The 23,956-nt window shown below is 37.3% G+C and overlaps 1 protein-coding gene across 1 annotated transcript; it reads right to left on the reverse strand.

Moving 5' to 3' along the window:
- Positions 1 to 1,943: 1,943 nt before the first annotated feature.
- Positions 1,944 to 23,956, reverse strand: bace2 (beta-secretase 2). Its single transcript, XM_046876979.1, has 9 exons — positions 23,272 to 23,956; positions 16,969 to 17,057; positions 15,768 to 15,984; positions 15,333 to 15,464; positions 11,077 to 11,211; positions 10,720 to 10,821; positions 8,651 to 8,800; positions 6,151 to 6,319; positions 1,944 to 4,577 (listed from the first exon to the last, which is right to left on the reverse strand). Exons 1-9 carry the CDS (start codon positions 23,551 to 23,553, stop codon positions 4,333 to 4,335), a joined length of 1,521 nt encoding a protein of 506 aa, XP_046732935.1. The 5' UTR covers positions 23,554 to 23,956; the 3' UTR covers positions 1,944 to 4,332.

Genomic DNA, 23,956 nt, shown 5'->3' on the forward strand with positions numbered 1-23,956 from the left:
CTTTGTTTTTTTTTTCCCCTCAGCCATTTACTTCACCGCTTGCTTAAAAGCTATTTCTGATCTATTCAGTGTCGATGTTGCAGCAGCAAAACTGACCCAAATATCCAGAATGTAACACAACCTAAGTGTGTGTTAATGATCTGTGAATAACCGGTAATAAGAAAATACAGAGGCAGTTAATAATTCATTGGCCTTCACAAGAAGTTGATTTTGAAATATGGAAATTTGTAGATCACTGCAGGTAATAATAATAATAATAATAATAATCACCACCATTATCATCCTGATCAACCTTACCTTTTAAACATTGAGCGTGTAATTCCCACCACACACCAGCAGATGGCTCCACAACAAGCAGAAATCTACACAAGCAGGTTTAAAAAAATGTGTAAACATCTCGTAGTGTTTCATGGGATTTTAGTAAACTCAAAAACTAAGTCTCTACAGATGATTAGTTTTAGTACAGCACAGATATTATACTGAAAGATTCTACTTTAGAATACATACACCTATGTAGTTATGAAACATCAACTTAAAGATACTGCTTAAACATTAAAAAAATGTTTTAAACCTTTCTTCAAATCCATAGAATCATATTTCCTAAAAAAGAAAAAAAGTTTATCTTTTAGTTTATCTTTTTAACATATTATTCCCCCTTTATTCAGAGCCACACCTCTATAGCTTTGCCTAGTTTTCTTATAAGGAAATAATAGAAATTATTCAGCAATAAAGAAGAACAGAACTCTGTAGCTTCACCTAGTATTTTTTAATAAAAATAAATAAATAAGGAAACTACATAGTTTTGCCTATATTTTTTATAATGGGAATTAAATCTGAATCTGGATGAGTAAATCTTTTATTTTTATTTTGAGAAAAAAATAAAATATTTGCCAGCCTACTTTTACTCATTTTACTGTATAGTTTTTCTTGTGTCTTATATACATATACACCGATCAGGCATAACATTATGACCACTTGCCTAATATTGTGTTGGTCCCCCTTTTGCTGCCAAAACTGTTCTGACCCATCGAGCATCAACAGCTTTAACTTCTTCAGCAATTTGAGCTACAGGAGCTCGTCTGTTGGATCAAACCACACGGGTCAGCCTTCGCTCCCCACGTGCATCAATGAGCCTCGGCCGCCCGCAACCCTGTCGCTGATTCACCACTATTCCTTCTTGGAGCACTTTTGATAGATACTGAGCACTGCAGACCAGCAACACACCACAAGAGCTGCAGTTTTGGAGATGCTCCAACCCAGTCGTCTAGACATCACAAATTAGCCCTTATTAAACTCACTCAAATCCATACGCTTGCCCATTTTTCCTGCTTCTAACACATCAACTTTAAAGACAAAATGTTCACTTGCTGCTAAATATATCCCACCCCACCAACAGGTGGCATGATGATGTGATTATTCACCTCATTATTCATAATTTCATAATGTCATAATACTATGCTGATCAGTGTATATATACATACTACAAATGCAAACAGTACTTAAGCTCAATTATATTACTATTATTCAATATTATTTATTCATAAAAGATTTTTTACTAATGGTATTGTTTTATTTTTGTACCTTGTATGTATGGGCAACTTGTGTTCTCAATAATGCTGCTCTTAATGAAAAAAACAAATAAAATGTATTGTGAGGCACATACTTGTAAGAACTAATCGGGTCTGGTCTTGGTTTTAATGTTTATCCTTTTTTTTTATCCTCGTCTTTCTACATGTCTAATCCTGGCTGTGTGTTTATAAAGAAGATCGAAAAGAGGGTAATAGAAGCCACTTTATAATAATGATGATATAAATAAAAACACGCCAATACCTGACACAATGCGACCAAAATCCTCGTGCAATGCGTGACAGGGAATAAGTTCATGTTTTACAAAGATTTTGATATTCGCATCAAAAACATACTGTTAATTTTGTCTCTGTGAAGAAATTTTAGAATAAAACGTTTATTTGAAAGCAGTGTCAATTCGAACCTAACCAAAGGTGGGTTCGGTATAACGAGATCTTGCCACAATTTGCTTGTTCATGTCAAGGTGACATTTTGATTGATCATGCTCAATGATTTAGCAATCGTCACACAATCGATTAAGAACACCATTTAAACACAACATCAAAAACAAAAAATAAGCGTAAACATTAAACAGAATAAGAGCTAACAAAAATCTTCTGTGATGCCTCTCTATTGAAGATCTTTTAAATACAACACAAAGTAAAAGCATGTATGTACTTATACGAGGTGAAATCAAAACGTTTCGAGACTGTGCACCACAGATCCTGTCGCTTTCGCCGAATGTCCTCCCTCGGACGCCTGAAAACCTAGAACTCGATATTGTCTGTCCCCTCAATGATGGAAAATGACGGTGAGGATTCATTTGGTGAAGCTGCGTCATGCTTCGCCTTTTTTGAGATGAGATGATGGGCTCCTCCACTGTAAAGACTGTTGCTTTGGCTCAGGGTCGTACCCCTACACCCAAATTACGTCACCGGTAATGATGCTTGACACGAAGGACGAGTTCTTGGAATACTTTTATGCGTTGTTCCTTCGGCTCCTGGGTCAACAGCCTGGGGACAAACTTGGCAGCAAGATGTCGCATGTTTTGATTACACGTGAGGATTGCCAGTTGTGGACCGTTCTCTTACGATCATCATGCACGAATGGTTTGGACATTTTCGGAGGGTTGAGCTCGGTGAAGGTCTTCCTGATCTCACGTCGTCTTCCGCTAATGTTCTTCTCCTCTCGAAGCGCACATGCCACACGAAACACCTTAAATGACTCACTGCAGCATCGGCATAAATGTTACAAATCGTGTCAAACGTCCGTGTGGCAGACTTTCACGATTGCTCTTTGTTTGTTTGTCTCGTCCATGATAAAATCGCAGATGTGGTAACGCACGTGGTCAGAATAGCACCAACTGCACAGATCCTGATTAACACAAGACTCCCTGTGACTGTGCGTGCAGCCTTGTGCTGCCATCTGTTGGTGTGTTACAAAACGAATCTAGAAAATTTTCGATACCACCTTGTAAAAAGAGGTATACCTACTACAACCATCACACATCCAATAAGATTTTAAGAACCCTTTCACCAAGACTCGTGTTTGCTACTTAAACATAATTAAAAGCTCCTAGAAATAATTTTTCAAAAAAAAAAAAAATTCATTTTTCTCTGTAATAAAATCTAGTTCTAGATTAGAAGCCGTAGCATCATACAGTATATACATCTTTTTAATAATAAAAAAAAAACATCTATATCGTTTGCATAGCGTATTTGCACAGTGTCCATGTTATTGCTTTTACTACAATCAAAGACTCGTATGATGCAAAAATCACTTATCTACACATGAGGTGAAAACAAGCGGAGTCCCTGCAGGATATAGTCATAAACTTTCAGTCATTAAAAAAATGGCTAATAACGAATGTTCTGGTGTTTTTAAATTCAACATGTACTTCTTTGGCACCATTATGCCTTGTATTTACTTTACTTTTCTTATTTACTGCTGCAACCTGTCATTTTGCTGTCATTTACTGATATGTGATGAAACGTCTAAAAATAAATACATCGTTTTGTATTAGTCATAATGAAAACAATTACGAATCACTGTCTGGCAAATCCTTGCATTTTAGAATACACACGCAACTGTCCTTACGTTACGACGTCCTATGTTTAATTTATTAATCTTCAATCAGTAAGTCCTCGTCCTTTAGTCGTTTATATAATGGTTGGGGTCACAGTGGGATCTGTATCATGTCTCGGGAACACTCTGTAATCTGTGTATAGGATGTCAGTCAATCAAAAGACCCGTGCGCACACGTTCACTTCTTGGTGCAATTTTTAGCCCCGAATCCACCTCCTGTCATGTTTTTTTGGGAGCTAGAAAGAAACCCATGCAGATAAGGGGAGAAAGGTAAAACTCGATGCAGACAGAAAGTCGAGCTCACGATCGAAACCGAGGCCCCTGGAGATGTGAGGCAGCAACGCTACAAGCACTTCTGCAGTGTTCTGCTCCCCTATGTTTCATTCGACTGACACAATCCTAACCAATAATCAGCCGGGAGCATATTACTGGAAATTGTGTGACATTTTACATTAGTGTTAGATAAACAATGACAAAAAAAAAAAAAACCTTTGCACTTCGGTGGGTGGAAAAATTCCGAAACCCCAAACCCACTTCACTTGAGTAGTAATACTCGCTGCAGTCTAATTAAAGTATTCATCTGACAAATACAACGCTAAACAGATCGACCGATGAATCTGCATTCAGTGTCCTCCCCAGCCCGATGCCTGAGCAGTTCCGGGCTGAGTTTTAGGCACAGCATCATTTGATGCGATTTCGTACTAGCGAGGACTCGTCTGTGATTTCCCCCTCGTGCTGACGCCGCCGGCACGGCACGACGATCAGTGCGATGAGGATGAGCAGTACCATTGTGCACAGTGCCATCAGGGTGTAGGCCACCACCCACATTAAAGGCTCCTGCAGTAGAAGGCCGTCTGCACAACCCGATGCCACACCGTCAGCTAGGAACGGCCCTGTTATCTCCGCCACGGGGACGCCGTTCTTCTCTGGAAGTTTAGGAGAAGGGGATGAAAAAGTCAAAAGCAATTGTAGCATACGTTTCGATGTTTTCTTCTTCATTTGTTACATTTGCCAAAGCATATCCAAGATTAGCATGGTGTTATTAGCTGTAATGTCTATTGAAGGATTTGATTCTGCTAGGGAAATATTGGAAAAATACAAAATTAGGACCATGTTTAGGAATGTACTGTACGTAGAACATCTGACTATTCTGGTGTGGACATTGCTAGTTGTGTTGGTTGCTAGTTGTGCTGGTTGCTAGCTGTCTCTGTTATACTAGCTCACCTGGTTTGAAAACAGGCAAGAACGTGCGCGCACCTACATTCCACCACGTAGGTTTTGCCATTGTTTAGGTAGAGGGCAGATGCCACCCATTGTATTTTTTGATAGCAGAGCGTAGTGTATTCAGCTAGTCTGTTGCTGTGTATTAGTTAGGTTAAGCTTCCAAAAAACAGCCTAGATTTGACCTTTTTCTTATGTTCATTTCTTTGGCACTGTCCATGTTCTTTTGCCGGTGTGAGTCTACTACTCTAATCTCTGGTCCTACTATATTGTCCAAACAACCCGCAACAACTAAATGGTTATTGTTCCCACACTCCCCTGGGAACGTAACAAGTGGGGCCTGAGTGCCTGAGACAAGAAGATTGTGTTACATTTGGAATGTATATTGAAAAACATTTATTTGGTACATACTTATACAGTAATCCTCCGCTTTACAGTGGTTCTACTAAACTAATTTGTTTGGGTGATTTTCCTGGTTTATCGCGGATAGCACGATAGACCAAAAGAACGTATTGGGAAATATTAATAGAAATAATTATTAATATATAGATATATTATATTCACTTATAAAATGAAGTAAAATGTTAATACTGTACAGTATATGTACACACTATAAATGTGATGCAGTGTACTGTATTTCTATGAATTTACACAAAATTCATCTCGCTGTATTCTTGCAAATGTTTTCTGTGTGTGGGAGGATAATTTACGGCTTAAACAATAAAAAAAAATAATTCTAAAAGCATTTTTGGGGTGGCGTCCGTTTAGGATTACTGTACTTAGTACATTCTAGTTGGTCTGAATCCCACCACCTGCTGCACCACACACACAGGCTTTCACTAGCAATACCAGAACCAGGAAAGTAAAGTGCAGGCTAAATCTGTTATCACTTTTTGCCTTGCTAGCACAGCATACAACTATGCTCGAATTGTGTTGTAAAACATAAAAACAATAATAAATAAATGATCACAAACTATAATGTGGTATAAGGAGAAAAAAAAATACTAATAAAACATTAATAATAATGAAACGGCTCATGTTCACTAAAAGTTGCTGACTTTTGAAAAACCACACTGTGTGATCTTAGATACTGTCAGAAAAAGTATATAGCAGGAATTTATACTCTCATCTATTTCTTTATTAGCAACCATAACATAGGATTGAGATTCCTCCTATCTTCCTAACTGAACCTGTGACTTTCCTAAACACATGACTGCATAACAAGCATGGCTGCATAATCAGAAAGGTTTATAGTCGAATGATAGAAACCGAGGTTACCAGCGCATGTGCTCACGGCAAATCCGACCCTCTTATGGGCGCGGTCGAAGGCCACATAGAAACCCTCCATGACTGTTGCACCGATCACCAGCCCATTCTTGGAGGAGGAGATGCCAAACCGGAAACAATTCAGTGTGCCGTCTATGTCTGCGACCAGTTGGATGTAGAGCTGCAGAGAGGCATTGAGCACTATGAGACCAGAACCTTCCTTTCAAACCACAATAACCAATAAGCACATTATGTACTGCATATATAAATAACATATACATATAAATATACATATAAAAAACTAGAGATGACTTTGGACCACATGAATAAGGATGTGGTCTGTTATAGAAGTCTGTACTTTGTGCTTTTTTGACATTTTGCTTTTTCAGTTTGGGTACCGCATTTAAAGGCTAACGGACAAACACGCTCTACAAACGGCTTAATCCGGGCTTTCTACCTTGCTGCTTCGTGTAAAAGTGTCTATACAGTGTATATATATTTTTTTGTTTATTTAAGTTTTTTTAAAGCAACAAGTCGAGATGACTATATACTTAAATGCTAGCTCATACTTTACTTCTTCAACCTTCATAAAACTGATCATTCCAATACTAAAATCATAATCCAGTGCACTAGTCACATTTATTTTTCTCTCAGATCATTTGAATCATCGTTATAATCATCATCATCATCTGTTTCTTAATGAAACATAACTAACATTTTGGTCCTGCTGCACTACAGAGATACTTAAGCTTTAGAGCATATGGCTCTTCACAGACTGGCGTTTAAAACTTGAGAGGATTCTTTCAGTCCTCCACTTATCCACAAAAGCAGTTTGCCAGTGCTTGGCACAGCAGTGCTGTCTTTTTAATCATCTACCACACAGCCCATTTAGCTTGGTTAATCTTTAAGTTAGAGCTGTAAATGATTCATCTTGATCTTTCAGTCGCACACCTTCTGGTGTTCATTAAAAAAAAGAAAAAAGAAAAAGCATTAAATTAAGCTATTCGAAAAGCTAGACATCAGCTACTTTTAGTATAACTTACAATTGCTCGTGACTCATTTTCAGCCTGTATTTTAGTCTGGTTTTCAGAAGCATCACAGAATTAGTGCCAATTAACGAACCTAACGCTTCTCTCAGATTGTGGTGATGTTTCTGTTCGATGGACTAGTGGAGTATTTGACCATGAGATAATTTAATGAACAGGTGTGAAGAGCAATTTGTGTTAGACAGACAGGTCTAAATCTTTTGATCTGTACTGTAAGTGACAGACCATTACCACATCTTCAGCATAAATTTAAATCCTATATGGTGTCCCCTATGGATTTGTTCCAGGTCTGCTTTCTTTGTGTACTATTTCAAGAAAAGAAAAATGTGAGATTATAATTTTTTTATAAATGAATTAATGGGTGTGTGTGTGTGTGTGTGTGTGTGTGTGTGTGTGTGTGTATATATATATATATATATATATATATATATATATATATATATATATATATATATATATATAGGCCACTGTCAAAGAAACCTGGTCTTCCATACCACATCAGCAGTGCCACAGACTGATCACCTCTATGCCACGCTGAATTTAGGCATTAATTAAAGCAAAAGGAGCTTTTGAGTACATATACAGTAAATGACATACTTTCCAGAAGGCCACCAATTCACTAAAAATGTTTTTTTTTTTTTTTTTTTTTAAATGGTCTTCTGAAGTATATAATATACGAGTTTCACTTTTGTATTGAATTACTAAAACTTTTAAATGATATTCCAATTTAGTGAGATGCACCTGTATATATATATATATATATATATATATATATATATATATATATATATATATATATATATATATATATATATATATATATACACATATATACACACATATATACACACATATATACACACACACACATTATATATATATATATATATATATATATATATATATATATATATATATATATATATATATATATATATTATATATTTATTTATTTGTTTGTTTTTGCATTTGTCTTTCAGAAATGTAAAAATAATATATTGTAGAGGTTTGATGATAGAAATAGTTTAAGTTCAGGATTGAAAGGATTTCAGAAGGCCAACAATATGACTGAGCTTTTTATTTTTCAGCAAGCGTCTATGACTTAATCAAACATCAGTTGCTGTAATGAACACTATGCTTGTTAAATAGCCATTTAAAAAATGCCTATTTAACCTCTACAGCAAAACAGCGCTAATTTCACATTACTATTAATAATTCCTTATTAGTGAATTTATAAGTGAAGGCCGGTGTGTGTATCTGAACAGTATTTTCAGACCAAAAAATACAGTCTTGCTGCAGCTTTATATAGCATTTAATGTAGTCTCCAGTGAAAACTGTGAAAATTGTAAGCTGGTAGTGTAAGGTAGCAAAAATATTCAGGGGAAAATTTCTAAGCTGGTAGTGTAAGGTGGCAAAAATATTCTATTGTACAGAGAATTTCTGTAGTATACCAGCACGACTCTGACCTGTGGAAGAATTGTGAGGCAAAATGACTGGCTAGTGTTGGTCGCTCTGAGGTAGACTGAGATTTTAGGGAAGAATTCCCATGGTGACTCCCCTTTCATCCAGCATGCCAACTTGGTCCCAGAAAAGAAACCTGAGGAAAAATCCTGGATCTGGAGAAAAGGATTTGTATTGAAACACAATAATAAAAACATTAAGAACAAATAGCTCCTCAGCTAATTAACTGCTGCTAAGCTAGCTTACATTTCTCAGCATGGAACATTTTAGCACTAACTTCATATACAGTCGTGTGGAAAAGACAGAACCTTCTATGAATTTTATGCTTTTTACATATCAGAACAATACAAAACATCAGGTCCTCAGATATAGGTAAGTACAACAACAAATGAACACCACCATAACATATTACACCCGGTCATTATTTGTTTTTATAAAAATCAAGCAGAAATGGAGAAGCTGTGTGTGAAAAACAGAGTACACCTTACCATTAACCTGAAGTTATAATGCTTTGTATGACTTTATCAGTCTCGCCAATCATTGTGGAAAGAATTCTGGATCACTCGTCTAAACATTGTTGATTCAGGTCATTAAGGTTTGCAGATATTTGTTTATGCTCAGGTTTCTTAAGGTCCTGACACAGTGTTTTAGTCAGGATAATGTCTGGACTCCAGGCTGCATTGCAACACCTTGAGTTTGTATTTATTTTGTCATTCTGTTGTAAATTTGCTGGTGTGTTTAGGATTCTTGTCCTGTTGCATGACACGATTTCAGCTGTCATACAGATGGCCTCATATTTGACTAGAATACTTTGGTAAACAGAGGATTTCATGACCAACTCAATGCAAGTTGCCCAGGTCCCGTGGCTGCAAAACAAGTCAAATCATCACCCCTACACCACCATACTCAACAGGTGGTATGAGGATTTTGTGCTGATATGCTGTGTTTGGTTTTCATCAAACGTGGCACTGTGCATTATGGCCAAACATCGCAACTTTGGTCTCATCTGTTTAAAGGGCATTGTTCCAGAAGTTTTGTGGTTTGTTCAGATTTAAACCTATGCTGTGTTTTAATGTTGTTGTTTTTTAGAGAAGAAGATTTCAGACTCTGAGATATTACTTTTCAGTTTCTCTGAGCATTGCATGATCTGACATGAAACTGCCCTGAATGTTTTCCACTTGTGGATAATCTTCACTGTAGAATGATGGAAATTATTTTGATTGGGCACCAACAATTTCTTCATTACATTAACTGCTGATGTCTTTCCTCCATTGCATTGTAATAACAATAACACACAGCTGAATGCTCCAGACCAGCAAACTGCTCAAAATTGGGCTGTTGCAGAGGTGGTCACACTGCTTTTCCTCTTAAAAGTTGTAAAATTGTTTTGTTTTTTTTCTTTTTGGAAAATGTATGTTTAGTTTATCACACATGGCTTTTCTATTTTGTCTTTATTTTTGTAATAGTTGCACAGTGTAATATTTGTTTTTGTTCATCTCAGGTTTTTACTTAATTGTAAGACCTGCTAAGCACCGTGTGTGTGTGTGTGTGTGTGTGTGTGTGTGTGTGTATGTGTTCTTTAGCTAAATGTATTAGGTACCATATTGTAATATTCGAACATTTAGGATAATTAATTCACAATTTGCAAGTTAGTTCTTTGTAAAAACCCACTGTTCCCCACCATTACCTACACAATCCCATATAAAACAGTAGCTACAAAATTCAGTATTCTAAGCAATATTCTGTATTAAACATGCCACAATTAGATTACACAAATTGCTATAAATTTAAAAATGATCTAAAAAGGACTTTCAAAACAGAGAGATAAGACAAATAAAACTAATTTAGACTTGGAACTGGCTTTAAATCCAAAATGTGGCTCAGTGATAACTGTACAACCAGAATGTTTTTTAAACAAAAAAAGAACCCATTAGCAACACATGGCTTTGATGCTTGTGTATAGTTAGGATACGGTGTTGTCACCATGGTTTCTAAAGGCTCCAACACCACTTTTAAAAAGCTGTTCAAACATTAGAAATTACTGAACCTCTAAGACAAACAACCATGGGCGTACCATTGACATTTGTGTGATGGCCTCGACGACAGAATCAAATACTTTCACAGGAAGCCGTAGTAATGTTGTCCCGCTGTCCACAATGGCTTTATCGAAATTATACTGAAAACAATATACAGAATATTAGACAAGGCCTGTAGTAAGCAAAGCCACTTTCTCTCTATAGCTTTGGAAAGAACAATCTTACACAATCGCTTATTAAGTATTTCCGATAAAAATGCATTTGATTTTTATTAAAGGTCACATAATCTGTTTCTCTTTCAAAATGGATGGTTGGATTTGTTTAGGCACACGTGCCGCATCGACGAAGCAAAAACAAAAAAAAAAGATATTTGTTGTGAAAGGAAATTAAGGTACCTCTTTGCAGTTCAAGTTTAGATTTCTGCCACCAACTTCCAGTTTCAAGACCTCCACTTGGTAGTACCACTCTTGCAGAACAGGTGTATACCACATTGAGCCTCGGTACAGCGTTGGCTCGAGTCCTCCCATGATCTTAACCATGTGAGAAAATACATCAGAAATAACAATAAGAATTATTTATTACAGTAAATGTTATTATGAGAATAAAAATGCCTTTTTAAGTGTTCTGCTTCTTCAGCCAGGGTGTCAAAATTAAATTCAGCCTTTTTGTGAGCCTTTCCAGAACCATAATATAAGACTAATGTTTTTAACATATTATTTTGACATTCTATCAATTGAAACCATTTACATTTGCATCATTCTAGGTAAAACACTGAAAAAAATTAAGTATTCTTCCATATACTGCCCAGTAAAACTATATTTGATTTGAAATGAAAGAATCAGCTCAAAACAGAGCTTTCACTTATTGGAAGAAAGGAAAGGAATTGCTCATGAGCCAAAGTACACCACCGCAGCTTTTCGTGAAAGCATGCATACCTACCAATGAAACCGAATGAATGAATTCTGAAGTGTATAGAATTATATTATGGGCTCACAAATAATATAAAACCCACCGTAGGACCCTTCATACTGCAGATATACAATAAAACATACTTCAAAAACAACCCAGGTACTTTTTCTAAAATATTTTAAGTAAAACATTAAAAAGAAGTTCCAGTCAAATACCTGACCTAAATCTAATAAAGCATGCATTTGACTGGTTGAACATCAAGAACAAGCAAGAAATAAACACGTGCTGTGAAACCTTACAAAATGTTAACAGGTAAGGAACCCAACATCCGCTGATCTCAAGAATATCAGACTCAAAATATATACAAATTTAATGTATGATTAATAGGTTGTCCGGTTACAAACTATCCACATAAGGGGATAAAAAAAAAAAAAAAAGAATTCCTACAATGTTAGTTATTATTTTTCTCTCGATTGTGCAGTTGCCTCTGTTGCTGTTTTGTACGATATTTTGTGTTTTATATTTTCTTGTACACTTGTTTATAGTTCTCTTTTTGCACATTGTACTGTATAACACATTATACAGCAGGTTTGCTGGCGGTGCTATTTTGTGTTTTGTGTATTTGTCCTACACTGTTTTCTATTGTCACCAGGTTGAACACAATGCGCTTTATGTAGCCAGGACATCTTATATTGTGTGATGTAGCTCTATGTTGTTTTATTTAGCTGTCAGCTATGACTTGACTTGAATGTAAAAGCCCTCAAACTAAAGCTGAAAACCGTGAGCTCATACACATATGCAATTTCAGTTCCAATGCACTGTAGCAGACAACTAAAATAACCTTGTCGGTGTCCAAATATTTATAGACCTGACTTTTCTAAAACTTTTCTCATGCAAACTACAAATTGGTGGAACGTTCATTGAACCACATTGAATCATCCCCAGACGTGCGCCACATGCTCCCAGACTAATGATAAGGAAGGTAAGAGAGAAAGCCGGGTAGATAACAGTGGGAGAGAGCGGTGGGAACAGCAGTTACATAGAGAACAATAAGTAGAGAAGTGCACCACAGTTACCTTAATTCCTACACCCCACGCAGAGCTTCTCTGCTAAAAATAAAAATGAGCACAGAGATGCATGGCTAAAAGCATTCCGATAAATCTGAACTCTTTTAGAATATACTTTGAGCACAACAACACAAAAATGGAACAATAATTTAGCTTGTGTTTTAAAAAAGAAAGGTCATGAGACCCACAGTAAGGCATGGTGATGGGAACATCATAATATAGAGCGTTTACTTCTCTCCAAAGTGTCACTAAATGATACCGTTAAAATGTAAAGTTGTTCAATTTGCTATAGAAGCCAGTGGAAGCGGTGCAACTACAGCACTTGTAGTCCACAGAGAACTTTCCATTAAATGGACAAACAGTGAAATATTGATGCAATAATTGATAATTTTTTTGCTGAAGTGATGATAATAGACACATTGGTAACCATTTCATTGGTGCATTAACAGTTTAGGGTAAGAAAATTGAGACTCGTTATAAGAAGTCAGTAAGAGTTGAATGCTAATGGAATCAGAATTGCGTAAAAAGGCGAAACAGGAGACACTTGAGAGGTTTGCGCTTTCGTTTCGTTCTATATTCCATGATCATCGTTGTCAGGGAGGGAATGAGAGAGATTTCTGTGAGGTGGGAGGGGAAATAAACTAGAGCACCGATTCATATCATCCATCTGCTCATCTCAACAGGTGAAACAGCCGCCTCCACTTTAAACACTTCCATATTGCTAACAGACCGTGCGCTCAGCTGGAAGCCCTCTGTAGCTTAATTAGCCACTCACTAACAAGACGCTCTCTCCTCTGTGTGTGTGTGTGTGTGTGTGTGTGTGTGTGTGTGTGTGTGTGTGTGTGTGTGTGTCAGGGAGCTGCAGTAAGGCACAGGGGGACTCAGCGAGCTCTCGTTTCTTTAAGATGCAGCTGGTGAATCTCATCTGCCCTTGAGGGCTTTTAGTTTATATGATTTCGGGCAGCGGGATAATTTGATCCTTGTCATAAAAATCCAACCCACTCATGGCTTATTAGTGTTCAAACCTGGCCTCAAGGAATCGTGTGGCTCTACTCGCACTGCTTAAGGTTGGGATTGTGCAGACTCCTGCCAGCTGTGCCAGCTGTTCTGGTAAGCATACAAAAAAAATAAAAATAAGTCAAGCTGATAATAAGAAATGATTGATGGTAAAAGAACTGAGAAAAAGTTCAATAAAAAGAAATTTGCCAATGGGGATTCCTGGTGGTTTGGTGCCCTAAGCAGATACTTGAAGTTAGAAACAGCCCAGTGGGTTGGTGCCATGTATCCTAAGGACGTGCATCTCCAAAACAGAGGCCGATGTGATCCGCATCTCGACACATAGCCGACAACATGATATGTTAAAGATACATATGAAGCAGCTACCTGTGCAATGCGATAAGATTCACCTCTATTAGGACGCCGTGCCATTCAACACAATGCAACTCAATGCAGTACGATACAATGGGGGACAAAAAAATAATGATGCTATGCAATTCAACATGGTATAGATAGTTAGCTTTTTTTCTTTGCTTCAGGCAGACATCAAATTTACTTAAGTGCCTTCTGACTTCTAATGCGTGGCCCTTTCACAAACAGACCTCTGTGCAAAAAAAATAAAAAATGAAAAAAAGATTCAATAAAACCAGACGTTCTTTTCATTTTCTGTATCCAGGAAAATGCAGCTCTACCTCAGCTATGTTAATCTGTATTTTATGTGACTCTCAGGATACGCCTCGTGTATATTCACGTCATATTCACGTAGCAGCAGTGGTGCTGAGAGAACGCCTTTGAGAAACTGTTTAGCGAGGAGAAATCAATTCACATATAAAATATTGGTCACAAATTATTGGTCACTTTCTAAATAATTAAAGCATCTACTAATAGTTTTATATATTAAAAAATAGTTTTTTTGCCAGTGCAAATATGTTAAAAGCGATGCATCACATCGTTAACATCTATGCCGATCCACCGATAAAAAAACTTTCTTTCGGCTTCTCCCATTAGGGGTCGCCACAGCGGATCATCCGCATGTTTGATTTGGCACATGTTTTTACGCTGGATGCCCTTCCTAACACAACCCTCCCCATTTATCCGGGCTTGGGTTCCCTGCCCGGGGATCGAACCCGGGCCGCAGCGGTGAGAGCACCACATCCTAACCATTAGACCACCAGAGACCAATCATCAATATTGTGTACACTTTAATCGGAACACCTGAACATGCATGCAGTCACCTTTATCAGCCGATCATGTGGCAGCAGCACATAGCAACAAGATTATGCAGATATAGCTCAAAATCTTCCGTAAAGTTATAGTAACTCAATCACTCGTTACAATCATGGTTATCAGAAAATCATCTCATAATGCACAAAACATCACACCTTCAGGTTTCGCTCCTGCTGCTCAAGAACATAATGGGCACCAATTCACCAAATCAACAGGATTTCTTCTTTTTTGGTTGTTGAACCGACTTGTAAACGGAGCAACAAATAAATTACGGTCTGCTTGTCCTGAGCTAGTGATTTGTCCACTGCTTGTAATTTAGATGTGTATTAGAGTTCTTATGCAGGTTTAGCTTGGAATAGTGCCAACTGTTGCCAGCTGCACCAGCTGTTGCAGATCAGTGTAAATACAGCAGCATGTACTTAGCGTGGATGAGTCAAACAGCGAAAACTCACCAAACTACCATCTGCTGGGTTGGTGGCGGTGCTGGCGGAGATTCCTGCTCCGCACATCTGGAGAGAGAAAACATCTGGGATGCCTGTCTGCTTCACTAGCGAGTCGAAAAAGGGCTCCACCGATGGGTCGGGCTGAGAGACACAACAGCAGCGATTGTTTTGATTCAATTGCTTACATGTATTTTGTTCTAATGTTCATTTAACCAAATTCACTTTACCAAAAAATCTGTGCCTTTTCATCCCATTACAGATTACGATTATGTAAATGATCTAAGATATGAATCAATCAACATTAAACATTAAAACAGCAGCCACTCCTTGTGAAAGCTTAACAACGTCATCTCACAGACCAGGCTGCCCTTAAACAAACACACACTCGCAAACCCACATCCATATCAACATTCCACAGAACAACACTTCCTGCGTTTGTCTTACCCGAGCCAGTAAGGGGTATGCCAGTCCCAAGATGCCCTGCCAGTTGATGCCAGGGAGAAAGAAGCCATCTGAGGTTAAGATAGCAGCGATGTTGATCTCGATGGTGCCGTTGGGACCTTGAGGGATCGTGATGACGTCTGAGCCCAGCTCTCCCTGCCAATCACCTTGAGTGTATTTGACTGACACAGACTTGCCACTTGTTCTGTACGTGCTGGAGCTGAGAGGCAGATTAGACAGGATTCAGTACAGATCTATATCTGTATGCTTTACCTGCTGTAAAAAAGTGCATAGGTAAGGTTTTAAAACTAAGGCTGCATTAACAACGACGATTAGCTTGTTCAAAACAAACAGTGGATTCATCAGCTTTACTCACGCACAGTGTAAAATCCAACTAAACCAATAAGCAAACAAAAGCTGGTCTGTTTCTATTTCGAGTAAAAGACTAACAGATATGAAATCATTTCTTCAATGGATTTTCATGGATGTTAAGCAACAACCCTAGCAGCAAAGGTTACTCTTGGTCACCTCAGGAAGTTTTTTCTCGGCGCCTGCCACTCAGATTTCCTTGCTAAAAATCCACACAGATACCTCAACCCTGCTTTGCGACCAAACCTGTTATCAAAAGCGATATATAATTAAAAATTACCTAAAATCAAAACGAGGAATCCTGGGTTTTTTGTTTGAAAATGCAAAAAGATATAATGCCATCTACTTCCACAGTGGCATCTAAGCTGAAATGCTGAGGTTTGTTTAAAAAACCAACAATTATTCCGCCTCCAACACCAAATCGCGCCAAAATTTCTGTCAGCGGCTGAAACAACATTTATCATGATTGCGTTCGTAGACGGTCATGTTTAAATTTAGCTAACGTAATCAGCTTGTCTCACTAATGAGCTAGAGTGTAGGAGTGTGTTCAAAACAAGACTCCATTCTTTCCTCCTGCTGATGTACCACATTTAGACTCATCTTAAACTATTATCTTCCAGAATTACAATGCGGTGGTGTACGGTTCGATCTCGCACATTCTAGTTTTAGTTATTCATTTGGGGCGACCATTGATTTTCTTTGTAGTTCCTACACTCCAAAATATTCACAATGCCAATGTGCTTAGTTCAATAAAATGTAGTTTGAGGGAATCATATTTCAAGGCACAAGGTATAATCGCAGGACAACGAGCCAAGGATGGGAGTCTTGATCTTACAGTGCTCTGTTGAAGTAGGATGAGATGTAGGGATGTGGTGCAGCAGCTACAGCAAAGTTACTGCTTCCTGTGTCCACCAAGATGTTCAACTGAAAGCGCAAAAAAAAAAAAAAAAAAAAAACCATTGTCAATATGAAGAACCATTTTGTGTCCCGCCCTGTGATTCACAACTTAGCTGAGTTTTTAGAGGCATTCACATGGTTAAACAAACCACAAACTTTACAGAATAAATATGACTCGCTCCAACAGCATGGAATGAAATGTCTGCATAGGGTGATCGACACTTATGATAACCATGCATACTGAAAAACAATAAAAGAGAGTTGATATTTTTGAACTGCGAGTAAAACACGTTTCCTTTACCACACATGAACACATTTGTCTTACTACTCCTGTGAGGAACTTCCATAATTAAAAAGCATATAAGTAATAAAAATAAGTAATAAAATTCCTAGTGAGGAACACCAAATGTCCCAGAAAATTGTGACTCCTATCCTTGTGAAGACATTTTCTTTCCTTACAAAGATATAGACACACACACACACACACACACACACACACATGCACACACACACACACACAAAGGCTAATGATCTAAACCCTGCTCAAATTTTCCAACACACTAACCATCAAGCTACTGTGAAAATCCCATTCAGGGACTCGGCTGGCACAACCCTCTTCCTCTCTCTCTCCCTCTCTCTCCAGACACACACACACATATGCTCCTGTTTTGGCAGACGTGTGCGAGCAAGCCGCAGCAGTCAGAATAATGTTGTCTGAGCACCAGCTCAACGAGGGAGAACTAATGAGATAACGGAGCAGTGCCATCTTGCCGAGTGGGCAGAGGGACCATTACAGACATTCCTCATCGTTAACTCCATCATAATAAACCTACTGACTCTGAGCTCCACTATGCCGCCAACATCTCCCATTGTCCCATTTCAAATCAGTTAAGCACTTCAACGCCGCCGTTCATTTTAATGGCTTATTATCTCAATCAAACCATACGGAAAGGGAAAATAAAAATGCTGATTTTATTCGAGCGGCTGCGGTGACGTAATGAGGAGCGTTTGTTTATCTACAGCGTTTTCTCTTCATAAATTATTCTTTATGACCCTGCAGTTATTCGCTTTTTTTTACTGTCTGTTTGTTTAATTAGTTTCTCCATTTCTTTATGCTTACAGTGTGAAAGGAAAGCAAACCTTTTAAATGTGGTGGTGAATCTTGAATGATCGAAGTTCATTCTTTGGTCAAATTCGCATGGTTGAGCCGATTGAGGAATTTAATCCTGCAGCTGTTCCGGGTTGAACTTTACACAAAAAAAGCCTCGGATTTCCATTCTTATGCATGGAAATGTTCTTAGCTTATAATGTGTCCATACAACAGAGAAAGCTAAAGTTGTTTGCAACCAGACAAAATAAAAATAAAGTGGAGTTGTCAGAAATGCATTTTTTGATTACCAATAATAGTTTCATTGTATATAAAAAAAAATTTCTGTAATTATAAACACTGTTCTATGATCATCCCAGAACTCACAATATACTCATATATATGATTTTTTCATCATACTGAATGGTTTGACTTCACAGTATATAGCTGTAAAAAAGTAATGACTTGTGATCAGACGTCAAAAAGCACAGCTTGGGTCTCCAAATGAAGTCAGCTTGATCTCAAGGGGCTTTAGTTATCAATAATTCGTTTAACATTTGTGAAGGTTTGTATAAGCTAAAAAATAAAAAAGTACAAGTGTATGCATTCTGTGATATTCACACCACACCATACAAGGCAAAGCTCACAGAAAGGAAATGAACAATTAATTGCAAAATAGACTTTCTAAAAAAGGTAGGAAAACCCTATTTTGACAAATCATGAAGATGGCATCGAACATAGAACAAAAATAAAACACCACTCATGCACCCTCCTTGATGCTTTTTTAGCTACAAAGGAAAGCATTTGAATATCATGAGAAAATGGCACATTGTAGAGACGTACCAGCTTTTGTACCAATTCAGCACATATTTGCATAAGAAAAGGATACATACATTTTTTAAAACATTCTGGATAAAATTCTTTGTTCAGACTGATCAATAATAAAGACATCCATTCATATCCAGCTTAGGCCTCAAGTGTCTCAGTCATGTCCTTACATACTGCTGGTGCCGTTGGCTTGCACTAAGATCTAAATTTGGCGAAATCTGACCATGTTTAATAACTGTCTAAAAGTAAACACATGACTAAGATTACAATTGCAGATTATAACCATTGATCAAAAAGATCCTCTCAGAAATCCAGTTAAGTTTGTTAAAGGTTTGGAAGCTCCATGGATAAGTGGCCTGTATGAGGTTTTCACCACACATTTTGGCCTCGTCACAACAACAAAAACATCTACACTGGCTCAGTCTTGTGCTTACATATGGCTGTCCCTAAACAACATTGTATTTTCAGCCACACAACAATCAGAGCTTGTGAAATGACTGTACACTTTAACACATTCAGAGTTACTACTGGCCTTACAGTGACTTCCCTCAGCAGTCTCCATCTTGGCTTGTAACTTCCTTTGTTTCGTGATCTAAAAGAATGTACAACCTCTTAGATATAATGTTATACCCTCATTCAAAATGTGTAAATTCTATTACTTTATTGTAAAGCTCCTTAAACTGTTCCTAAGACTTCATTTACACTCCTTTCCTGTGTCTCTTTAATGACAGGGTTTTTTTTCTCCAGAAAATGAGAGCTCAATTAATATTTCCCACGTGAACAGGCACATAAGTGAATTTTGTCCTCGTAAGACAATATCTTTCATCTGGAGATTCTTTAAAATACCTGCATTATTAATTCCAATGATCAATCGAGGAAACCAATCGATAATAAATACTGAAAGAGAAAATAGAACAGCATTTGTATGTGTATTTACTTTTACAAACCACTGTATATAAATGCAAGTGACTTCCCTCTAAATGGCAATGCCTTCATTCTGCCCACCTGAAGAGCTGTACACCTTAAAAGATAATAATAAATAAATATAATAAATGTTCACTCGAAGTAAGAAGATTTTGGTATTAGAAGACACAGGGTTCAACTTGTAACCGACTTAAGAGCTAGCTGATACAGTATCTCTCTTACTTGCTTACCTAATGCTCCTCTCATCCCCTCATCATCCTTCCACTCCAGTGCTTTGCACACTAGGCTAATCAGCCCACATCAAGATGCCTTGACTAATTGGCAGGCGCGCTCTGCCACCGCACACGCATCTGCTACCTGTTTGTATCAATTAGCAGATGTGAGCCACTCCAGCCATCGCCTCAGCAGACCTCGACAGATTCAACAATTAGTGCCATGTTTAAAAAGCCTGATGTTAATTAACATAAGTAGCGTTAATTACATATCCATTGAGGATCTTGGATTGGGTTTTAAATGTTTGCGGCGTTCGGGTCAGCCTGCTTAGTCATCTAAAGAGGAGATGAGAAGGGCCGAGAAGGAGAATCGTCTGGATAATGACGATTTCACACAGAGCAGCACGGACAGAACAATCATCGAATCATGATGTGCTTCAGCTGCATTCACATGACATGGCGATCCCAAGGTTTACACAAATCCCATGTTAGCCTGCATTGAACAGACAGAAAAGTGTACATTCCCAGTGTACATTCCCATTGGGAAGTGGTCACAATGCAGAAAATAAAAAAAACAAATCATAAAAGTCATAACGTTTTTTACTTTTAACCCGAAATAGCAGCAGGCACAATTAAAGTGAACAGAAAACGGAAATGTTTTAGGAAAACGGTTGCATTTTTGATTTTTATAACAAGGTATGTAATATTGTTCAGAATCCAATTACATGCAAAAGTTATTAAACATCTATCAATTATTATGATTCTTAGATTTTTCATTACATCATCTGATGTCTGAAGCCATAATCCACATCCACATAATATGGACTTTTGTTATTTGAAGGATATCAATCAGGAGATGGCTGCAAAAAAATAGATAAATAATTCTAAAACAGATGGAACCCATGAAAGAAGAGAAAATATTTTCCATTCAAAATAGACTAAAGGATAAGACAAAAACTTATGCCAAGAAACGAGCAGCATCATTAAATTATTTCCTTGTGTTGTTAAATTCCTTTATAATCATATTATTATTATTCATACAAGGACTGCCTACAAATTTGCAAACATGTCATCCAAAATTATGTGGCAAAATTGGTTATAGTATGATGAGACCAAAGTAAAACTTTGTATACAAGCATCATTATTGCTTTCTTACTTTCTTACTTTATTATCGCGGATTTTAATTCTGAACACTTTTTTAGGCTGAATCACACATCATATCACTTTGAGGGGTATCAAAACAGTCATCATACCAAGGAGAACAGAATTGTTTGCTTTGCAGTGACACAAGCTTGTCTGTTAACCACTCACATTTTCTTCTAGTCACGCATAATGTTTGGCATAAAAACAAGACCTCTTTATCACCCAAAGAACACCATACCGACGATGAAGCACGGTGGTGGCAGCATCCACAGTGCACCACATTTTCTTCACATTGCACTTAAAGTTGTTCAAAAAATCTTATTCTGAGGATATTACTACAATAAATAATAAATTCTAACTGCTTTTTTTTTTTTTTCGTTCACATATATTCTACAACCAAGCTGTATTTCTTTTATCCTTGGTGATGTTAATGAGCTCTGTTGTGGCTATCATCTTAAAACTGCTCACACCACGAATAATCATCTCACCCTCTTAAGAAAAAGTATACAACACAAAAGCAGTGAGAGGTGTTGGGTGAATAAAGCATTCCTGCTGAAAATGTTCCCTTTGCTGTTCCCTTTGGTCATAATCTCAGTCAGCTGCCTGGCTGCTAATCATGTGAACTCATGTGAGCTCAAACTTTCAGGCCCACAGCAGACATATGAAGGAAAGTCTTGATTTGTCTTGTGTTGCCCAGGGGGGATAAGCAGAGCCTCTTGAATCACATGATACAACACGCTGCCCTCAGGACCATAAAACCACGAATGTCCTACCCAGATCCTGTCTACAGTCGTTTTTGGGAATCCAGGTCACCTGAAAAGTACGGCAGCAGTTGATTCATGGACGTTTTGTTGCCCACATGAGTGAAAATGCCTGACATTGTAGCTCGTTTTGTCACCCAGCCTTATAAGAGTTTCCTGAAACCTATTACTAATAAAGTAAAAGATAGATAGATAGATAGATAGATAGATAGATAGATAGATAGATAGATAGATAGATAGATAGATAACAAAAGCAAAATTATGTATAGCACATTTAAAACATTCCCAAAAATTATAATACTACATATTAAAAATGTAAGAACTGATACTTATGAAATAAATCTGCATTAAAGAAAATAAGGAATTTATTCAACAGTTCTTAAAAAGAAAGCTGAGCTAATATACTTCTTTCTATAAAGCTTATTGCAGTAATGATAGTGCCAGTAAACAAAGTACCACTTATTAACAAGCAATTAATAAATGAATACAGTTTTTTTTTATTGAAGAAAGTGTGAAACTATGTGAGGTGACTGCTAGTAGGCCAAGTCTGTGATGTACTATAGGGGTCTCCAATCACCGGGCTATGGATTATTATTTGTTTTTACCGTGCAAACAATAAAAAGTTTTAATACATTTTTATTTTATTTCCATTTTATTGACTTTTGTACATTTGGAATGACCATTTAATACTATGCCAGTTTTCCGCATTTGTTTTATTGCGCACAATCCTGCGTTATGGGGACTTGAGTTCCATTTCCATTATACTGTATATGTAATAATTAATAAATAATTAAACCATATAATATTTATAACAGTAATATGATGTGATATGATTGTGTTTAGTTGTGTATACATGTGTAATATATATATATATATATATATATATATATATATATATATATATATATATATATATATTTGTGTGAGTGTAATATATATATATATATATATATATATATATATATATTTTTTTTTTTTTTTTTTGAGTGTGTATATTATATACACACACACACACACACACTTGTGTGTGTGTGTATATTATATACACACACACACACACACACACACACACACACACACATTTAATATATATATATATATATATATATATATATATATATATATATATAGTTTAAACCACAAAATCTCACACAGATGCAAGTTTGTGGTTTGTTTGTAGAAACAACTGGAATAATTAAACAGACTGTATTGAGAGTGTAATAAGTAATAAATAATCTGTAATATTTTATGACCCTTAAATTGTTTATACAGATAAAATTACTTACTTTCTGGCCTGGCGTCCCGATAACCATTTGCAGGTAATAACCCCGACCTGAGTCTCCATCCAAATTCTCTACCATGCTCAAGAAGTTGACATTGCCAGCAGGGTCTGAAGCGAGAGAGAGGCCGGAGTCTCCAGATGCGCTCCGGTTCCTCTGTAAAGCGCTGAGCTCCAGAAGCACCGACGAGTCCAACTTTCCGCTCATCATCTTCAGAGGGACACGGTAAAGGGACTGCGAACTCCAGAAACAGAGACAAAGCAGCGGCAAACCACGGACTATCATCATAACAGCTCGAGTAAAGACCGCGGAGGTGCAGAGGGACAGAGAGTAAACCAGGACTCGGGTCAGAAGCTGCGCCGGGTTCTGAGAGACTCGCCCATTATTATTTCCGAGTAATTAGTGATGGCAGGATTGAATTCACGTCCCGGATAGTCAAAGCTCCAGAGTTTGTACTGGACAACTTCCTGAACTCCCAGCCGACGGATGTGACGATTCAGCACACATTCCAGCACTGCCTACACAATTACATGGACCATTGACGACTGCATATATTATATTAATAAGCGTCAATTGTTCCCAATATTCCGCAGATGGGATCTTTTTTAAAAAAAGACTTGGATTTAAAGTACATATTATATCGTTTACTAACTGGAAAAGTCATTTGCTTTTCATTCGTGACGCTTTTATG

Source organism: Silurus meridionalis, chromosome 20 (genome assembly GCF_014805685.1).
Source record: "Silurus meridionalis isolate SWU-2019-XX chromosome 20, ASM1480568v1, whole genome shotgun sequence".
NCBI classification, from domain to species: domain Eukaryota; kingdom Metazoa; phylum Chordata; class Actinopteri; order Siluriformes; family Siluridae; genus Silurus; species Silurus meridionalis.

Bases quoted from the DNA above. Each gene is read 5' to 3' on its own strand.
- bace2 (XM_046876979.1), bottom strand. From the start codon at position 23,553: ATGATGATAGTCCGTGGTTTGCCGCTGCTTTGTCTCTGTTTCTGGAGT. The intron at 15,465-15,767 runs GTAAGACAAACG...TGTGTCTCTCAG, and splicing joins CATACCCCTTACTGGCTCGG to CCCGACCCATCGGTGGAGCC. The intron at 8,801-10,719 runs GTACGCCCATGG...CCTTTTCTCCAG, and splicing joins CCATCACACAAATGTCAATG to ATCCAGGATTTTTCCTCAGG.